This window comes from Monomorium pharaonis, chromosome 9 (assembly GCF_013373865.1).
Source record: "Monomorium pharaonis isolate MP-MQ-018 chromosome 9, ASM1337386v2, whole genome shotgun sequence".
NCBI lineage: Eukaryota > Metazoa > Arthropoda > Insecta > Hymenoptera > Formicidae > Monomorium > Monomorium pharaonis.
Window position 1 is genome coordinate 3962605 of NC_050475.1, and position 20550 is coordinate 3983154.

The following is a 20550-nucleotide window of genomic DNA, read 5'->3' on the forward strand; positions in this document are numbered from 1 at the left end:
ATCACCTGAATTCTATAGCAAATTATTGTACGCGTCCGGAACTATATGAGAATTACGTTAAAATAATTAGATCTGTCGATATTCGATTAGCACTTGTCGTGTAGCCTTAGAAATTCAAGTTTTTCAAGCATAATAATTGTTTAAAAAATGTTCTAATTAATTATATCACCGGAACTTTACAGAAATATATTGTACGCGTCCCGAACTATATGAGAATTACGTTAAAATAATTAGATCTGTCGATATTCGATTAGCACTTGTCGTGTAGCCTTAGAAATTCAAGTTTTTCAAGCATAATAATTGTTTAAAAAATGTTCTAATTAATTATATCACCGGAACTTTATAGAAACATATTGTACGCGTCCCGAACTATATGAGAATTACGTTAAAATAAATAGATCTGTCGATATTCAAATAGCACTTGACGTGTAGCCTTAGAAATTCAAGTTTTTCGGGCAAAATAATTGTTTAAAAAATGTTCTAATTAATTATATCATCTGAACTTTATAGAAACATATTGTACGCGTCCCGATCTATATGAGAATTACGTTAAAATAATTAGATCTGTCGATATTCGATTAGCACTTGTCGTGTAGCCTTAGAAATTCAAGTTTTTCAAGCATAATAATTGTTTAAAAAATGTTCTAATTAATTATATCACCGGAACTTTACAGAAACATATTGTACGCGTCCCGAACTATATGAGAATTACGTTAAAATAATTAGATCTGTCGATATTCGATTAGCACTTGTCGTGTAGCCTTAGAAATTCAAGTTTTTCAAGCATAATAATTGTTTAAAAAATGTTCTAATTAATTATATCACCGGAACTTTACAGAAACATATTGTACGCGTCCCGAACTATATGAGAATTACGTTAAAATAATTAGATCTGTCGATATTCGATTAGCACTTGTCGTGTAGCCTTAGAAATTCAAGTTTTTCAAGCATAATAATTGTTTAAAAAATGTTCTAATTAATTATATCACCGAAACTTTATAGAAACATATTGTACGCGTCCCGAACTATATGAGAATTACGTTAAAATAAATAGATCTGTCGATATTCAAATAGCACTTGACGTGTAGCCTTAGAAATTCAAGTTTTTCGGGCAAAATAATTGTTTAAAAAATGTTCTAATTAATTATATCATCTGAACTTTATAGAAACATATTGTACGCGTCCCGAACTATATAAGAATTACGTTAAAATAATTAGATCTGTCGATATTCGATTAGCACTTGTCGTGTAGCCTTAGAAATTCAAGTTTTTCAAGCATAATAATTGTTTAAAAAATGTTCTAATTAATTATATCACCGGAACTTTACAGAAACATATTGTACGCGTCCCGAACTATATGAGAATTACGTTAAAATAATTAGATCTGTCGATATTCGATTAGCACTTGTCGTGTAGCCTTAGAAATTCAAGTTTTTCAAGCATAATAATTGTTTAAAAAATGTTCTAATTAATTATATCACCGAAACTTTATAGAAACATATTGTACGCGTCCCGAACTATATGAGAATTACGTTAAAATAAATAGATCTGTCGATATTCAAATAGCACTTGACGTGTAGCCTTAGAAATTCAAGTTTTTCGGGCAAAATAATTGTTTAAAAAATGTTCTAATTAATTATATCACCGGAACTTTATAGAAACATATTGTACGCGTCCCGAACTATATGAGAATTACGTTAAAATAATTAGATCTGTCGATATTCAATTAGCACTTGTCGTGTAGCCTCAAAAATTCAAGTTTTTTGGGCAAAATAATTGTTTAAAAAATGTTTTAATTAATTATATCACCTGAACTTTATAGAAACATATTGTAAGCGTCCCGAACTATATGAGAATTACGTTAAAATAATTAGATCTGTCGATATTCGATTAGCACTTGTCGTGTAGCCTTAGAAATTCAAGTTTTTCAAGCAAAATAATTGTTTAAAAAATGTTTTAATTAATTATATCACCTGAACTTTATAGAAACATATTGTAAGCGTCCCGAACTATATGAGAATTACGTTAAAATAATTAGATCTGTCGATATTCGATTAGCACTTGTCGTGTAGCCTTAGAAATTCAAGTTTTTCAAGCATAATAATTGTTTAAAAAATGTTCTAATTAATTATATCACCGGAACTTTACAGAAACATATTGTACGCGTCCCGAACTATATGAGAATTACGTTAAAATAATTAGATCTGTCGATATTCGATTAGCACTTGTCGTGTAGCCTTAGAAATTCAAGTTTTTCAAGCATAATAATTGTTTAAAAAATGTTCTAATTAATTATATCACCGGAACTTTATAGAAACATATTGTACGCGTCCCGAACTATATGAGAATTACGTTAAAATAAATAGATCTGTCGATATTCAAATAGCACTTAACGTGTAGCCTTAGAAATTCAAGTTTTTCGGGCAAAATAATTGTTTAAAAAATGTTCTAATTAATTATATCATCTGAACTTTATAGAAACATATTGTACGCGTCCCGATCTATATGAGAATTACGTTAAAATAATTAGATCTGTCGATATTCGATTAGCAATTGTCGTGTAGCCTTAGAAATTCAAGTTTTTCAAGCAAAATAATTGTTTAAAAAATGTTCTAATTAATTATATCACGTGAACTTTATAGAAACATATTGTACGCGTCCCGAACTATATGAGAATTACGTTAAAATACATAGATCTGTCGATATTCGATTAGCACTTGTCGTGTAGCCTCAAAAATTCAAGTTTTTTGGGCAAAATAATTGTTTAAAAAATGTTTTAATTAATTATATCACCTGAACTTTATAGAAACATATTGTAAGCGTCCCGAACTATATGAGAATTACGTTAAAATAATTAGATCTGTCGATATTCGATTAGCACTTGTCGTGTAGCCTTAGAAATTCAAGTTTTTCAAGCATAATAATTGTTTAAAAAATGTTCTAATTAATTATATCACCGGAACTTTACAGAAACATATTGTACGCGTCCCGAACTATATGAGAATTACGTTAAAATAATTAGATCTGTCGATATTCGATTAGCACTTGTCGTGTAGCCTTAGAAATTCAAGTTTTTCAAGCATAATAATTGTTTAAAAAATGTTCTAATTAATTATATCACAGGAACTTTATAGAAACATATTGTACGCGTCCCGAACTATATGAGAATTACGTTAAAATAATTAGATCTGTCGATATTCGATTAGCACTTGTCGTGTAGCCTTAGAAATTCAAGTTTTTCAAGCATAATAATTGTTTAAAAAATGTTCTAATTAATTATATCACCGGAACTTTATAGAAACATATTGTACGCGTCCCGAACTATATGAGAATTACGTTAAAATAAATAGATCTGTCAATATTCAAATAGCACTTGACGTGTAGCCTTAGAAATTCAAGTTTTTCGGGCAAAATAATTGTTTAAAAAATGTTCTAATTAATTATATCATCTGAACTTTATAGAAACATATTGTACGCGTCCCGATCTATATGAGAATTACGTTAAAATAATTAGATCTGTCGATATTCGATTAGCACTTGTCGTGTAGCCTTAGAAATTCAAGTTTTTCAAGCATAATAATTGTTTAAAAAATGTTCTAATTAATTATATCACCGGAACTTTACAGAAACATATTGTACGCGTCCCGAACTATATGAGAATTACGTTAAAATAATTAGATCTGTCGATATTCGATTAGCACTTGTCGTGTAGCCTTAGAAATTCAAGTTTTTCAAGCATAATAATTGTTTAAAAAATGTTCTAATTAATTATATCACCGGAACTTTACAGAAACATATTGTACGCGTCCCGAACTATATGAGAATTACGTTAAAATAATTAGATCTGTCGATATTCGATTAGCACTTGTCGTGTAGCCTTAGAAATTCAAGTTTTTCAAGCATAATAATTGTTTAAAAAATGTTCTAATTAATTATATCACCGAAACTTTATAGAAACATATTGTACGCGTCCTGAACTATATGAGAATTACGTTAAAATAAATAGATCTGTCGATATTCAAATAGCACTTGACGTGTAGCCTTAGAAATTCAAGTTTTTCGGGCAAAATAATTGTTTAAAAAATGTTCTAATTAATTATATCATCTGAACTTTATAGAAACATATTGTACGCGTCCCGAACTATATAAGAATTACGTTAAAATAATTAGATCTGTCGATATTCGATTAGCACTTGTCGTGTAGCCTTAGAAATTCAAGTTTTTCAAGCATAATAATTGTTTAAAAAATGTTCTAATTAATTATATCACCGGAACTTTACAGAAACATATTGTACGCGTCCCGAACTATATGAGAATTACGTTAAAATAATTAGATCTGTCGATATTCGATTAGCACTTGTCGTGTAGCCTTAGAAATTCAAGTTTTTCAAGCATAATAATTGTTTAAAAAATGTTCTAATTAATTATATCACAGGAACTTTATAGAAACATATTGTACGCGTCCCGAACTATATGAGAATTACGTTAAAATAATTAGATCTGTCGATATTCGATTAGCACTTGTCGTGTAGCCTTAGAAATTCAAGTTTTTCAAGCATAATAATTGTTTAAAAAATGTTCTAATTAATTATATCACCGGAACTTTACAGAAACATATTGTACGCGTCCCGAACTATATGAGAATTACGTTAAAATAATTAGATCTGTCGATATTCGATTAGCACTTGTCGTGTAGCCTTAGAAATTCAAGTTTTTCAAGCATAATAATTGTTTAAAAAATGTTCTAATTAATTATATCACAGGAACTTTATAGAAACATATTGTACGCGTCCCGAACTATATGAGAATTACGTTAAAATAATTAGATCTGTCGATATTCGATTAGCACTTGTCGTGTAGCCTTAGAAATTCAAGTTTTTCAAGCATAATAATTGTTTAAAAAATGTTCTAATTAATTATATCACCGGAACTTTATAGAAACATATTGTACGCGTCCCGAACTATATGAGAATTACGTTAAAATAAATAGATCTGTCAATATTCAAATAGCACTTGACGTGTAGCCTTAGAAATTCAAGTTTTTCGGGCAAAATAATTGTTTAAAAAATGTTCTAATTAATTATATCATCTGAACTTTATAGAAACATATTGTACGCGTCCCGATCTATATGAGAATTACGTTAAAATAATTAGATCTGTCGATATTCGATTAGCACTTGTCGTGTAGCCTTAGAAATTCAAGTTTTTCAAGCATAATAATTGTTTAAAAAATGTTCTAATTAATTATATCACCGGAACTTTACAGAAACATATTGTACGCGTCCCGAACTATATGAGAATTACGTTAAAATAATTAGATCTGTCGATATTCGATTAGCACTTGTCGTGTAGCCTTAGAAATTCAAGTTTTTCAAGCATAATAATTGTTTAAAAAATGTTCTAATTAATTATATCACCGGAACTTTACAGAAACATATTGTACGCGTCCCGAACTATATGAGAATTACGTTAAAATAATTAGATCTGTCGATATTCGATTAGCACTTGTCGTGTAGCCTTAGAAATTCAAGTTTTTCAAGCATAATAATTGTTTAAAAAATGTTCTAATTAATTATATCACCGAAACTTTATAGAAACATATTGTACGCGTCCTGAACTATATGAGAATTACGTTAAAATAAATAGATCTGTCGATATTCAAATAGCACTTGACGTGTAGCCTTAGAAATTCAAGTTTTTCGGGCAAAATAATTGTTTAAAAAATGTTCTAATTAATTATATCATCTGAACTTTATAGAAACATATTGTACGCGTCCCGAACTATATAAGAATTACGTTAAAATAATTAGATCTGTCGATATTCGATTAGCACTTGTCGTGTAGCCTTAGAAATTCAAGTTTTTCAAGCATAATAATTGTTTAAAAAATGTTCTAATTAATTATATCACCGGAACTTTACAGAAACATATTGTACGCGTCCCGAACTATATGAGAATTACGTTAAAATAATTAGATCTGTCGATATTCGATTAGCACTTGTCGTGTAGCCTTAGAAATTCAAGTTTTTCAAGCATAATAATTGTTTAAAAAATGTTCTAATTAATTATATCACCGAAACTTTATAGAAACATATTGTACGCGTCCCGAACTATATGAGAATTACGTTAAAATAAATAGATCTGTCGATATTCAAATAGCACTTGACGTGTAGCCTTAGAAATTCAAGTTTTTCGGGCAAAATAATTGTTTAAAAAATGTTCTAATTAATTATATCACCGGAACTTTATAGAAACATATTGTACGCGTCCCGAACTATATGAGAATTACGTTAAAATAATTAGATCTGTCGATATTCAATTAGCACTTGTCGTGTAGCCTCAAAAATTCAAGTTTTTTGGGCAAAATAATTGTTTAAAAAATGTTTTAATTAATTATATCACCTGAACTTTATAGAAACATATTGTAAGCGTCCCGAACTATATGAGAATTACGTTAAAATAATTAGATCTGTCGATATTCGATTAGCACTTGTCGTGTAGCCTTAGAAATTCAAGTTTTTCAAGCAAAATAATTGTTTAAAAAATGTTTTAATTAATTATATCACCTGAACTTTATAGAAACATATTGTAAGCGTCCCGAACTATATGAGAATTACGTTAAAATAATTAGATCTGTCGATATTCGATTAGCACTTGTCGTGTAGCCTTAGAAATTCAAGTTTTTCAAGCATAATAATTGTTTAAAAAATGTTCTAATTAATTATATCACCGGAACTTTACAGAAACATATTGTACGCGTCCCGAACTATATGAGAATTACGTTAAAATAATTAGATCTGTCGATATTCGATTAGCACTTGTCGTGTAGCCTTAGAAATTCAAGTTTTTCAAGCATAATAATTGTTTAAAAAATGTTCTAATTAATTATATCACCGGAACTTTATAGAAACATATTGTACGCGTCCCGAACTATATGAGAATTACGTTAAAATAAATAGATCTGTCGATATTCAAATAGCACTTAACGTGTAGCCTTAGAAATTCAAGTTTTTCGGGCAAAATAATTGTTTAAAAAATGTTCTAATTAATTATATCATCTGAACTTTATAGAAACATATTGTACGCGTCCCGATCTATATGAGAATTACGTTAAAATAATTAGATCTGTCGATATTCGATTAGCAATTGTCGTGTAGCCTTAGAAATTCAAGTTTTTCAAGCAAAATAATTGTTTAAAAAATGTTCTAATTAATTATATCACGTGAACTTTATAGAAACATATTGTACGCGTCCCGAACTATATGAGAATTACGTTAAAATACATAGATCTGTCGATATTCGATTAGCACTTGTCGTGTAGCCTCAAAAATTCAAGTTTTTTGGGCAAAATAATTGTTTAAAAAATGTTTTAATTAATTATATCACCTGAACTTTATAGAAACATATTGTAAGCGTCCCGAACTATATGAGAATTACGTTAAAATAATTAGATCTGTCGATATTCGATTAGCACTTGTCGTGTAGCCTTAGAAATTCAAGTTTTTCAAGCATAATAATTGTTTAAAAAATGTTCTAATTAATTATATCACCGGAACTTTACAGAAACATATTGTACGCGTCCCGAACTATATGAGAATTACGTTAAAATAATTAGATCTGTCGATATTCGATTAGCACTTGTCGTGTAGCCTTAGAAATTCAAGTTTTTCAAGCATAATAATTGTTTAAAAAATGTTCTAATTAATTATATCACAGGAACTTTATAGAAACATATTGTACGCGTCCCGAACTATATGAGAATTACGTTAAAATAATTAGATCTGTCGATATTCGATTAGCACTTGTCGTGTAGCCTTAGAAATTCAAGTTTTTCAAGCATAATAATTGTTTAAAAAATGTTCTAATTAATTATATCACCGGAACTTTATAGAAACATATTGTACGCGTCCCGAACTATATGAGAATTACGTTAAAATAAATAGATCTGTCAATATTCAAATAGCACTTGACGTGTAGCCTTAGAAATTCAAGTTTTTCGGGCAAAATAATTGTTTAAAAAATGTTCTAATTAATTATATCATCTGAACTTTATAGAAACATATTGTACGCGTCCCGATCTATATGAGAATTACGTTAAAATAATTAGATCTGTCGATATTCGATTAGCACTTGTCGTGTAGCCTTAGAAATTCAAGTTTTTCAAGCATAATAATTGTTTAAAAAATGTTCTAATTAATTATATCACCGGAACTTTACAGAAACATATTGTACGCGTCCCGAACTATATGAGAATTACGTTAAAATAATTAGATCTGTCGATATTCGATTAGCACTTGTCGTGTAGCCTTAGAAATTCAAGTTTTTCAAGCATAATAATTGTTTAAAAAATGTTCTAATTAATTATATCACCGGAACTTTACAGAAACATATTGTACGCGTCCCGAACTATATGAGAATTACGTTAAAATAATTAGATCTGTCGATATTCGATTAGCACTTGTCGTGTAGCCTTAGAAATTCAAGTTTTTCAAGCATAATAATTGTTTAAAAAATGTTCTAATTAATTATATCACCGAAACTTTATAGAAACATATTGTACGCGTCCTGAACTATATGAGAATTACGTTAAAATAAATAGATCTGTCGATATTCAAATAGCACTTGACGTGTAGCCTTAGAAATTCAAGTTTTTCGGGCAAAATAATTGTTTAAAAAATGTTCTAATTAATTATATCATCTGAACTTTATAGAAACATATTGTACGCGTCCCGAACTATATAAGAATTACGTTAAAATAATTAGATCTGTCGATATTCGATTAGCACTTGTCGTGTAGCCTTAGAAATTCAAGTTTTTCAAGCATAATAATTGTTTAAAAAATGTTCTAATTAATTATATCACCGGAACTTTACAGAAACATATTGTACGCGTCCCGAACTATATGAGAATTACGTTAAAATAATTAGATCTGTCGATATTCGATTAGCACTTGTCGTGTAGCCTTAGAAATTCAAGTTTTTCAAGCATAATAATTGTTTAAAAAATGTTCTAATTAATTATATCACCGAAACTTTATAGAAACATATTGTAAGCGTCCCGAACTATATGAGAATTACGTTAAAATAATTAGATCTGTCGATATTCGATTAGCACTTGTCGTGTAGCCTTAGAAATTCAAGTTTTTCAAGCATAATAATTGTTTAAAAAATGTTCTAATTAATTATATCACCGGAACTTTACAGAAACATATTGTACGCGTCCCGAACTATATGAGAATTACGTTAAAATAATTAGATCTGTCGATATTCGATTAGCACTTGTCGTGTAGCCTTAGAAATTCAAGTTTTTCAAGCATAATAATTGTTTAAAAAATGTTCTAATTAATTATATCACCGGAACTTTATAGAAACATATTGTACGCGTCCCGAACTATATGAGAATTACGTTAAAATAAATAGATCTGTCGATATTCAAATAGCACTTAACGTGTAGCCTTAGAAATTCAAGTTTTTCGGGCAAAATAATTGTTTAAAAAATGTTCTAATTAATTATATCATCTGAACTTTATAGAAACATATTGTACGCGTCCCGATCTATATGAGAATTACGTTAAAATAATTAGATCTGTCGATATTCGATTAGCAATTGTCGTGTAGCCTTAGAAATTCAAGTTTTTCAAGCAAAATAATTGTTTAAAAAATGTTCTAATTAATTATATCACGTGAACTTTATAGAAACATATTGTACGCGTCCCGAACTATATGAGAATTACGTTAAAATACATAGATCTGTCGATATTCGATTAGCACTTGTCGTGTAGCCTCAAAAATTCAAGTTTTTTGGGCAAAATAATTGTTTAAAAAATGTTTTAATTAATTATATCACCTGAACTTTATAGAAACATATTGTAAGCGTCCCGAACTATATGAGAATTACGTTAAAATAATTAGATCTGTCGATATTCGATTAGCACTTGTCGTGTAGCCTTAGAAATTCAAGTTTTTCAAGCATAATAATTGTTTAAAAAATGTTCTAATTAATTATATCACCGGAACTTTACAGAAACATATTGTACGCGTCCCGAACTATATGAGAATTACGTTAAAATAATTAGATCTGTCGATATTCGATTAGCACTTGTCGTGTAGCCTTAGAAATTCAAGTTTTTCAAGCATAATAATTGTTTAAAAAATGTTCTAATTAATTATATCACAGGAACTTTATAGAAACATATTGTACGCGTCCCGAACTATATGAGAATTACGTTAAAATAATTAGATCTGTCGATATTCGATTAGCACTTGTCGTGTAGCCTTAGAAATTCAAGTTTTTCAAGCATAATAATTGTTTAAAAAATGTTCTAATTAATTATATCACCGGAACTTTATAGAAACATATTGTACGCGTCCCGAACTATATGAGAATTACGTTAAAATACATAGATCTGTCGATATTCGATTAGCACTTGTCGTGTAGCCTCAAAAATTCAAGTTTTTTGGGCAAAATAATTGTTTAAAAAATGTTTTAATTAATTATATCACCTGAACTTTATAGAAACATATTGTAAGCGTCCCGAACTATATGAGAATTACGTTAAAATAATTAGATCTGTCGATATTCGATTAGCACATGTCGTGTAGCCTTAGAAATTCAAGTTTTTCAAGCATAATAATTGTTTAAAAAATGTTCTAATTAATTATATCACCGGAACTTTACAGAAACATATTGTACGCGTCCCGAACTATATGAGAATTACGTTAAAATAATTAGATCTGTCGATATTCGATTAGCACTTGTCGTGTAGCCTTAGAAATTCAAGTTTTTCAAGCATAATAATTGTTTAAAAAATGTTCTAATTAATTATATCACCGGAACTTTACAGAAACATATTGTACGCGTCCCGAACTATATGAGAATTACGTTAAAATAATTAGATCTGTCGATATTCGATTAGCACTTGTCGTGTAGCCTTAGAAATTCAAGTTTTTCAAGCATAATAATTGTTTAAAAAATGTTCTAATTAATTATATCACCGGAACTTTACAGAAACATATTGTACGCGTCCCGAACTATATGAGAATTACGTTAAAATAATTAGATCTGTCGATATTCGATTAGCACTTGTCGTGTAGCCTTAGAAATTCAAGTTTTTCGGGCAAAATAATTGTTTAAAAAATGTTTTAATTAATTATATTACCGGAACTCTTTAGAAATTTATTGTACGCGTCCGGAACTATATAAGAATTCCGTTAAAATAAATAGAACTGTCGATATTTGAACAGCATCTCACCTTTAGCCCTCAAAAGTCAAGTTTTTCGGACAAAATAATTGTTTAAAAAATGTTTTAATTAATTATATCACTGGAACTCTTTAGAAAATTATTGGACGCGTCCGGAACTATATGAAAACTGCGTTAAAATAGATAAATCTGTCGATATTCAATTAGCACTTCACGTCCAGCTTTCAAAATTCAAGTTTTCCGGGCAAAATAATTTTTAAAAAAATGTTTTTATTAATTACAACACCATAACTTTTTTAAAAACTATTGACACACGTTTAATCGGCATCGCGGAAAAGCGACAACAATACTTCGAGAGATGCGAGTATCGATGCCATGCCCTTTTTTAGAAAGGATTCTTACTTCCCCCCCCCCTTTCTCTCTTTCTCTCTCTCTCTCTTTCTCTTCCTCTCATATATTTTTTATTTGGCTCTTTTTTCTTTTTCCCTGATTTCTTGTAATTATTTCAATCAGCTATCAAAAGTGACAGTTTGACAGCTGAAAATGACACGAAGTAGTTTGACAACTGGAAATGACACAAAGTGAAGACAGTCACAACGCACTTAACAACTTTATAGCGAGACAGCCAATCAGCATCTCGGAAAAGCGGCAACAATAAATTCGATTCGATTTAACATCTCCTTTTTTAGATAGGATAGGATTTATTTCTCATCTTAATATCTCCTGTTACTCCTGCTTTTACATTACCAATTTACAAAATTTATTTTATTTATATATAGTTATTAATTTTGTGTTAATAAAAATCGTATACTTTTCATTTATAATAAATACGTAATGTTATGTAACATTATTTTATCTATTTTAGAATATATATAAAATAATATTACATGTAATGTTATATATATTCTTTAGATATAAAGTCTTAAAACTATTTATGTACAGCTATAAAAAACAATAATGAAGTAATAGTACAGCCATACGTTTGAAAATTAACACTCTTGAGAAATAATCTTTGCTGTATAATATTTAATATAGTTCTTATCTAACTTTTTATCGTTTAACATACATACACGTATGGTATACATATCTACACGTACACTCACATGCGCGCACATGCATACATAAGTTTAGCTACCGCGACATTTTGAAAAAGAATACTCATACTTGCATTAATTATTTTATTTTTAGATATAAAGATTGCTGGTAAAATTTTTTCTCTTTTTCTTTATACATGTGTTTTTCTGGGAAAAAAAATTGTTAACATTAAAGAGATAATAATAGCCAAATTGGTGGTAACTATGAAGTTTCATGCGCGAAGGAAGAGCGAACTTCGTTTGTCAAACGTGGCTTGAATTTCAGTTATCTCGTTAAATTAAATCCGTCTAAGGGGGAATCTCGATAGGCAAGGGCATCGAATAAAAGAGTCTCCGTTTCCCCGGGGATAACTCGCGCCGAAATTGTGTCACGGTAAATTGTCGTCGGCTACGACAACCGCCCGGTGATGGAACATGATGACACAAGGACGGGCCCTTGTGCTTCTCCTTCTCGTCGTTTCCTGTCCCTTCACGATCAGATATAATAATTATGATTATGATCGAATTATGTAATCGAAGAAGATTTTATTATTAGGTGTATACATATATATCAGAAAAACTATATATTTTAAACTGTATTAGAAGTATGGAGTAAAGTCAAAGATATGTTATCTGTATCCTCGACATTTTTAACTTAATGTACATAAGATGTACAATTGAGTATTAAACAAACAAGGTACAAAAGGAACTGAAACAGAATTTTCGTAAAGAATAAGACCGACAACACATTTATTCAAAAAGCTTTGTCAAACTGCTACCACTATAAAAGCTCTTTTCGAACTTTTTATTATCTTTTTCGTTACCGATCTATGTGTTTGAATAGATATGTTTGTTGCGGCGCAAAGAAAACTCAGTCTTTTTGATAAAAATCCTACGATATGAACTCATGTTAGACATGGCGTGGAATTTACGCATCCTGACAATGTTGTCTTGCAACGTAATGCTCTCTTTCATCATCTTTTGCTGTTCACCCCTTTGTACAAAGTTCGGAAGACGCCGTAATTGCGTCTTTCGTAAAGAGAATGAAGACCTACTGTTAGTTGCTAAACTCACGATCCATTTTAAGAACACTACAAAGCGAAATACTTGAACTGAATGATAATTTCGGCAAATTGAATACTACAATTATTTCAACAGTTTAATGAAAATTCTGGCAATAATAATATGCAAACGTATATTCCAAAATTGTTCTATTTAATATAATAAAGAAGTTTAATACACCCACACATCTCAATTTCAAATAATATATTTTTTCTCAAATTTAAGATCAATTATATTAAGAAAAATTATATTCCAATTTTTTAAATCAAGTATTAATTCTTTATTAATAATATTAACTCACTCTTCCCTCTTATGCGATGTTAAATAATAAAACATAAAAGCATATCATATTGTAATTTTTAAATAATACTTAATTGTTTATTCATCGTTCCTACGCAGGTATCATTTTGCATCAATTTCGTATCTTTTACCACAAAATCATTTCTTTATCTTCCCGAACACCCCTGCAGCATAAATACGTGCTGATAGTGCTAAAACAGATCATCATGGTTTGGTTTGCAACGCACGTAAACGCTTTAAGACGTTTCCAGTCAGAAACTCAGCCGCATAACAATGTGGTCATTAATTGTATTAACATTTTGCGAATATAAACTAGATCGCAAGGCATTATCGTTTCCCGAGTAAGCTACCTCAAGTTTCAATAACTGGTTTAAAAAATATCAAATATTGTTCTTCATTTTGTATCGTAGTGAAATTTATTAGTAAAAATAACGAAAAACTTTAATAGCTTTTTAGTAATAAGTATATTACTAAAAAGATATTAAAGCTTTTTGTTATTTTTACTAGTAAATTTTACTACGATACAAAATGAAGACCACTTAACCTAACCAGTAGGTGAAAATATAAAGACTTTCGCAAACTCTAAATTCTAAAGATACAAATTTATAGCAGTATTTTAATGTAGGATTTAATCATGAAGAAATCGTACATTGAAATTTCATCGCAGAATATAGCAACTTTGTTCGGTATTCTTTCTAAGAAGAAAGCTGGATATAAGTTTTATAACTGCGTCATGTTCATAAAATCTGCAATCAGTTTTCTCTTAAGGGAACTTTGTTCGCCAATTCTGAAATGATATTCATGTATATCCAATGATAAAAGAGGGAGGCTATTCAAGTTCTACTTCTGCTTTCAATCACAATCTTAATTTGCGAGAATCGCGTTTTGCGATCATGCCTCACAGAGAAGTTCGTTATTTTTTTTCGATCGTTTGTTACTTTAATTGACAATTTCATCAAAAGGGAAAAAAACCGAAACAAAAAGAGAGAGAGAGGGATTGCTGACGCGGGAGAATGGGAAGATCGGTCTTTTCATGATAACTACCGGAGTAACCATCTTTTACCTACTCTCTCGATTTTATGCAATAAAATGACGATCGGGATTCCGCGAATCCGTGCAGCGACGGTAATCGAAATTACTGGAATTCCCATTTCGCAAGTTTAAAACGCGAACGTGCGATTAAATCTCCGGAGAGACTCCGCCGCGAGAATGTCTCTTCTTGTCGCTCTAGTCTTCGTGTCGCTGTAACTGTTCAGTTGAGAAAAAAAAGCGGGATTCCTGAAAGAAAGAATTTGCGATTGTTTAACGCTTCGATTAAGCTTCCTCATTTGCCCCTCCACAAATGTTGCGCGCGATGCGATAATGTCTCGCCGTGTTTCGTTCGGCGGGTGCCAGCGTATATTCTCCAAATATATAATTGTCATTACAGAAAAAATAGTCGCGTTATTTCATGCTTCATTTTTACAACCCCGTCCGTGCCGAAGCACTCTTTTCAGCTATAACTGTCTCAAGCAACTCTGGCCTGGTAATGGATGTAAACTCATAAAAGCGTTTTCTTTAAACTCATAAAACGCATTTATATGTTTGCGCTCTCTCGATAAGTGTGTAGAAAGCCATTCTAATGTAATATATGTGTGATGTGCAAAAAAATATTTTTATATACAATTTTTTTATAAAATATGTTAAATAAAGTTTTATATATCATAAAACAAATAAAATTTTAATGAAAATATTTTAATGTCGTTTTCTCACAATAATTAAATTATTTGTCTAAAAAGCTTTGTAAATGTATTAAAGTGTCACAAAATTTTGTTAAATTGTGATCTGAGTTCTGTTATAAATATAACATTTTTATGAAAGATAAAAATAAAATTAAAAGCTTTTTAAATTAACTTATAAATTCAAAAAATTCGCGAATTTGAAACAAAAATATCTACAATGCGTTCAATAAAATTCTAATATAGAGCTTTATAATTAGAAAAAAATAATCGATTCTCGAGTTACTTTATAGGAATGTCAAAGATGTGACTAATATATTTCAGGTTTATGAATATCGTACCAACGGGAATTATATAGGTAATATGCACAGAAATATTAGGCAACGTCCTACGAAACTATGCTAACTAAGACTGGATTAGCTATGCAAATCACTGAACTACACGAGAGTTTCCACTTTTCACCTATGTCGATGTATAATTATCGCGCAAAGAGAAACATACGCTTGACAAATAATATTCCCTACTTTAATTTTAATAAGATATAAATTATCTTATATAGGTATTTGTTCTCTCTAACTAAAAGACGTACACAAATGTATATTACTGTTATTATGTAGATGTAAGCATTTGATTACACAACTCTTACACCGAGAAAAAAAAATTGCAGCTATAATATTACTGTAATTTATAGGCATTTTTGGCCCCAACCATATTTTTAGAGTTATTCAATAATTAGTTATAGTTTGTTTAAACTATATTAAAGTTTTTATATTCATAATATTGATATTTGCTACTTATGATATGGTGACGTAACTAAACCAGAGATTTTAATATAGTAAGTTGTATATAAAACAATCATTATAAGAATTTCTATAAACATATGGCTATTATTCTTAATTTTTTAATAATAATTACTATAAAAATGATATTCCAAACTATAATCATTTTACTATGCAACTATATTTGCAAACATTAAATATTTTTCTTCGATGTACTTGAGAATAATTGCAAATAAATTGCGTCTTTAACGTGATAAGTCAAAAATTGTATATTGCGTTTAACGAGCAGCTCAATATTGAAAATATACATTCACTTCGTAAGAAAACTTTGAAGGAAAAGTTTTTTAATAAAAAATATTGGAATATTTTTGTAAAAGTTACTAAACTAACAATGTACTTCAGTTATTATTATAAACATGTTATTCCACAAACTTAATATAAAATATCATGATTATCGTCTTACTTCATTTTTATCTTGATATAATTTTATCTGTCTACTCTAGCTATATCTTACTTTATTTACGCTCAGAAGTCGTATAATAGCGCAAAGTTGGAAGATGAAGAACACTTCAATACTTGCAACATTGTTAGATCTTCCGGTTTCCCGTTTCTCTTTGCTTTCATTACCTCCGCATCATTTTACATTCGAGTTTTATCGGGCTATTTCTGTTTTTATGCACGGATTAACAGTCCGGCAGATCTATACAAATTATCACTTCTCTTAAAAATTAGAAGTAAATTAGAACTAAAGAAATAATTAGACGTAACTTGTCCTAGAATTACATTGCAGTTGAAAAAAGGCGAGATTAAAAAAATACTATTGCATATAAATATTGTATAAAAAATACATATATATAACGAGGAATAATAATAAAATACGCGAATCGATGATATTTCCATCCAAGTATTTTTATCCCGATGAAACAGATCGAAATTTTCTTTTCTCTCTTTAGATATGCCATTTCAGAATATAGGTTATATCTCAAAAGACGCGAATTGTAAATGACATTCATCTTGAACCGCTTCGCTCGAAATTTACGTGACTCACGAAATCGCACAGAAGCTTTCTAACGGAATTTCCCTATGACTTTTATCCTGTATCCGGTTACTTCTGCATACAGCTCGACTTCTACATCTTCGGACCACATTCTTCAGCAAGTTCGCCAAGTGTGAAACGAGATTGTCGGTATTTGTTTCGTCTATACAGAAAACGTCTGAGGAAGCATCATTGCTCGTACTCACGCGTTTCATAGAACGCGATGATAGAAAGCAATATCGCGTGCAAAAGGAAAAGTCAAATCGTCCGGAAAAACACGAAAGAGCTTTACCCTGCTGGTCGACAAGATGCTTTCTAAAAAGCGAAGGATTTACCTTCAATGGTTCGATGACTCAATTAATTTTTCCTTGTAGAAAATACGTTGAGACAAAAGAATCAAGTAATAGTAGGTGACAGTGGACAAATTGTTTGGACGAATATTATACATGAATTTTCAATGAACAAAATTTAAAGTTACAAATATTTCTCAGTCAAAAATAAATAAATGTTTAAAAGACAAAATAATTTTTATCATTGTAAACTTCAATAAATTTATGTTTAACATATTTTTAAACAAATCTTATCAAAGTTAATAACTGAAATACATAAAGTGCATAAATATTACTGTACTCTTGTTATTTTTTACTAGTATTAGGTTCTGAACTGTTCATACGCACTTAGGAAACTTTACATACACAAAAGGAGTTAAAGACTTCTCTATAACGATGGAAATTAGATTAATGTGACAATTAGCACAATTAGCAATATTAATTTCTTTACACGTACGCAAACAATAATAATAATGACTTATGCACGGCAAGTCCGCAAACTGTCACGTCGAACCGCGCACAGTTATTAATTATCTCACGTTGCACTCCATCAGCAGCTAATCAATTGGGGTCAGTGACTAATCGGTGCGAGTACGACAGTCAAGGCAACCAAACCGTTCGAACTTATGGCATAAACTTTGAGAATAATATCAAAACGAGAGTTGCTATCCTATTGGGAAATCTTGAGAAACGCCTTCTTCCATTTTTCTTGATGTAGTCATATTTAATTTTTGCCTCATTTATTTACTATAACATTTAGGTCAACTCATAAATTCGCTTTTTTTTGTTTAATGCAAACCCATACTTGCCATATAAATTTCAATAAATTGACATAAATATAATAAAAAGTTAGGTTAAAAAGACAATAAATTATTATTGTAAGCGTAATATAGATTAATTTAATATAATAAAAAACCTAACGTAAACTTAAATAAAAATATATAAAAATAATTTTACAAATAAATTTACAATAATAAAATTTAATTTTTATCAATATTTAGAAAGTTCAAATAAGTAAAAAAGAAAGAATAAACACAGATAAACGTAATTTGAAAAGTCAATGAAAGATCCTTTTAATTAGTACGTATTAAAATGTCACTGACGTACACTGTTCTTTTAATTCAACTTTATCTTGCGACCGGAATAATCTTTTCCGAAAGAATACGATCTAAAATAACACGGAACGACCTGTTACGGCCACGTTAGTCGATCGATCCTGTCTCTTTCATTTCCGCTCTACCGAAAGAAGGAAGGACTATAGATCCAAAGTGAGAGGCACCCCGAACCACGAATACTTCGAAGCTCCTAAATCGCTTCGGAGAAGTCACGCAAACTCGCAAGGAAAGTTCGGAAAATGTTCTTGAAAACTACGGGAAGAGTATTAGCGGGAGCGTAGCGCCGTCATACCCGGTGTCTGGCCAAATTGCGCTTTTTCTGTCACGATGAAATAACTACCGTTCACGCATAACTACCGTTCACTACAAAAATATATTACGATAAACTAATAAAAGAATATATAGATTGCTAAAGAGCTAGTTAAAATTTGTTAAAAAGTAATTGTCTATACTAAATACTTTCGGACTTTTCCATCATAAAAAAGTTTATATATTGGATTTAATGTTTTAGATTATTTTTCTTCCGCACGAAAGTTATAAAATGTAATTCATAAAAACTTATTTCGAAATTGTGATGAGATTCAAAGAAATCAAAGAAATGGTAAAAGATACTGACAATGAAAATAATTTACTCGTACGAACAATATGTCTGCAAGGTGACTATCCCAAAGGTGCACTTTGTATATTTTAAAAGCAAAAGAAACTTGTGTTTACACATTCGTAAACTCTCTGGAGAATTAAATTGAAATGCTGTAGTGTTTATTTAAAATATACTATACGATGTAGACTAAAATATTTGCGCGAGAAGCAAAAGCCGGCATTGCTGTTTGTAAAATCGATAGTATCAACATCGTTCTAGCAAGAATGCAGTGATTTGAACGTGATTTTTAGATGTGTGTCAAGTATGTTCTTTTCCGTGATTGCGTGTAAAATGTTAGATTTACCGTAAAGATCCTTAGTCAGTTTATTTGTTAATTTGATTGATAAAAGAGCTTTCCGAAGCTGTAAAGCAACTACGAGAGTTGATTAAAATTTGCAGTCTATCATGACTGCATCATCTATACTATATAAAATGCATCTTTATTTTTTCTCCTTACCTAGACTCAAGTATATGATATTCATTGTTTTAGTTATTATTTTGATAACTGACGACGGAATTTCTTGTAATGCAACTCTCTTTTATGTAGCTTTGCATAACTTTCATTTAATTACAGGAATGGAATGACGTAAACATGAGATGGAACGTCGAGGACTACGGAGGTGTACGAGACCTCAGAATACCGCCACATCGACTGTGGAAACCCGACGTTCTTATGTATAACAGGTAATATAAAATTACATTACATTTATTAAAATTTCCTTCGTACATGTTAGCATTTTTTTTTCGTGTAGCATACGGATATTGTACATATAGCAAAATACTTTTGAAGCAAAGAGCAGCATACATGTGAACTAGAAGAGTAAAAATGTGTTTCTTTAGGTCTACTGAAAACCTGTTTCTTTCGGCTACATATTATAATATAACGGAACCAAAAATATAGACTGAGTTCAATTATCGTGCTATTTAACATCGATATTTCGATACCAATCCGAAAAAAATACGTTCTCTCCGAACGGATGGCAAAGCAATGAAACGTTTCAATAAATTTGCACAACATTTATCTTGCATACAGAAGTTTACTAAATGCAATTTAAAACGAGGGTATCTCACTCAACTCATACACTTTTTTAATTGACGGAGTCATGGGAACGTAAACATGTAAAATATTCAATGTAATTATCGCTTTTTGCAATAGCACATCCCGGAATTTTTAATGATGCAATTAAAAAAAATTATTAAAAAAACATCTATCTAATTTATAATTATTATAAAAATAAAGCATAATGTAAGCGTAAAGTGCAATGAAAATATTATCATAAATAAAATTTAAAAAACAAA

At 29.9% G+C, this 20550-nt stretch overlaps 1 protein-coding gene across 2 annotated transcripts in view; it reads left to right on the forward strand.

Moving 5' to 3' along the window:
- The window catches only part of LOC105836320 (neuronal acetylcholine receptor subunit alpha-7), a 197484-nt gene that overhangs the window by 129169 nt on the left and 47765 nt on the right, over positions 1 to 20550 (forward strand). For both annotated transcript variants that reach the window (XM_028193255.2, XM_028193254.2), the window contains one exon: positions 19826 to 19935. In XM_028193255.2, the coding sequence (XP_028049056.1) occupies positions 19844 to 19935 (92 nt within the window). In that variant the 5' untranslated portion in view covers positions 19826 to 19843. The remainder of the gene's footprint in view (positions 1 to 19825; positions 19936 to 20550) is intronic.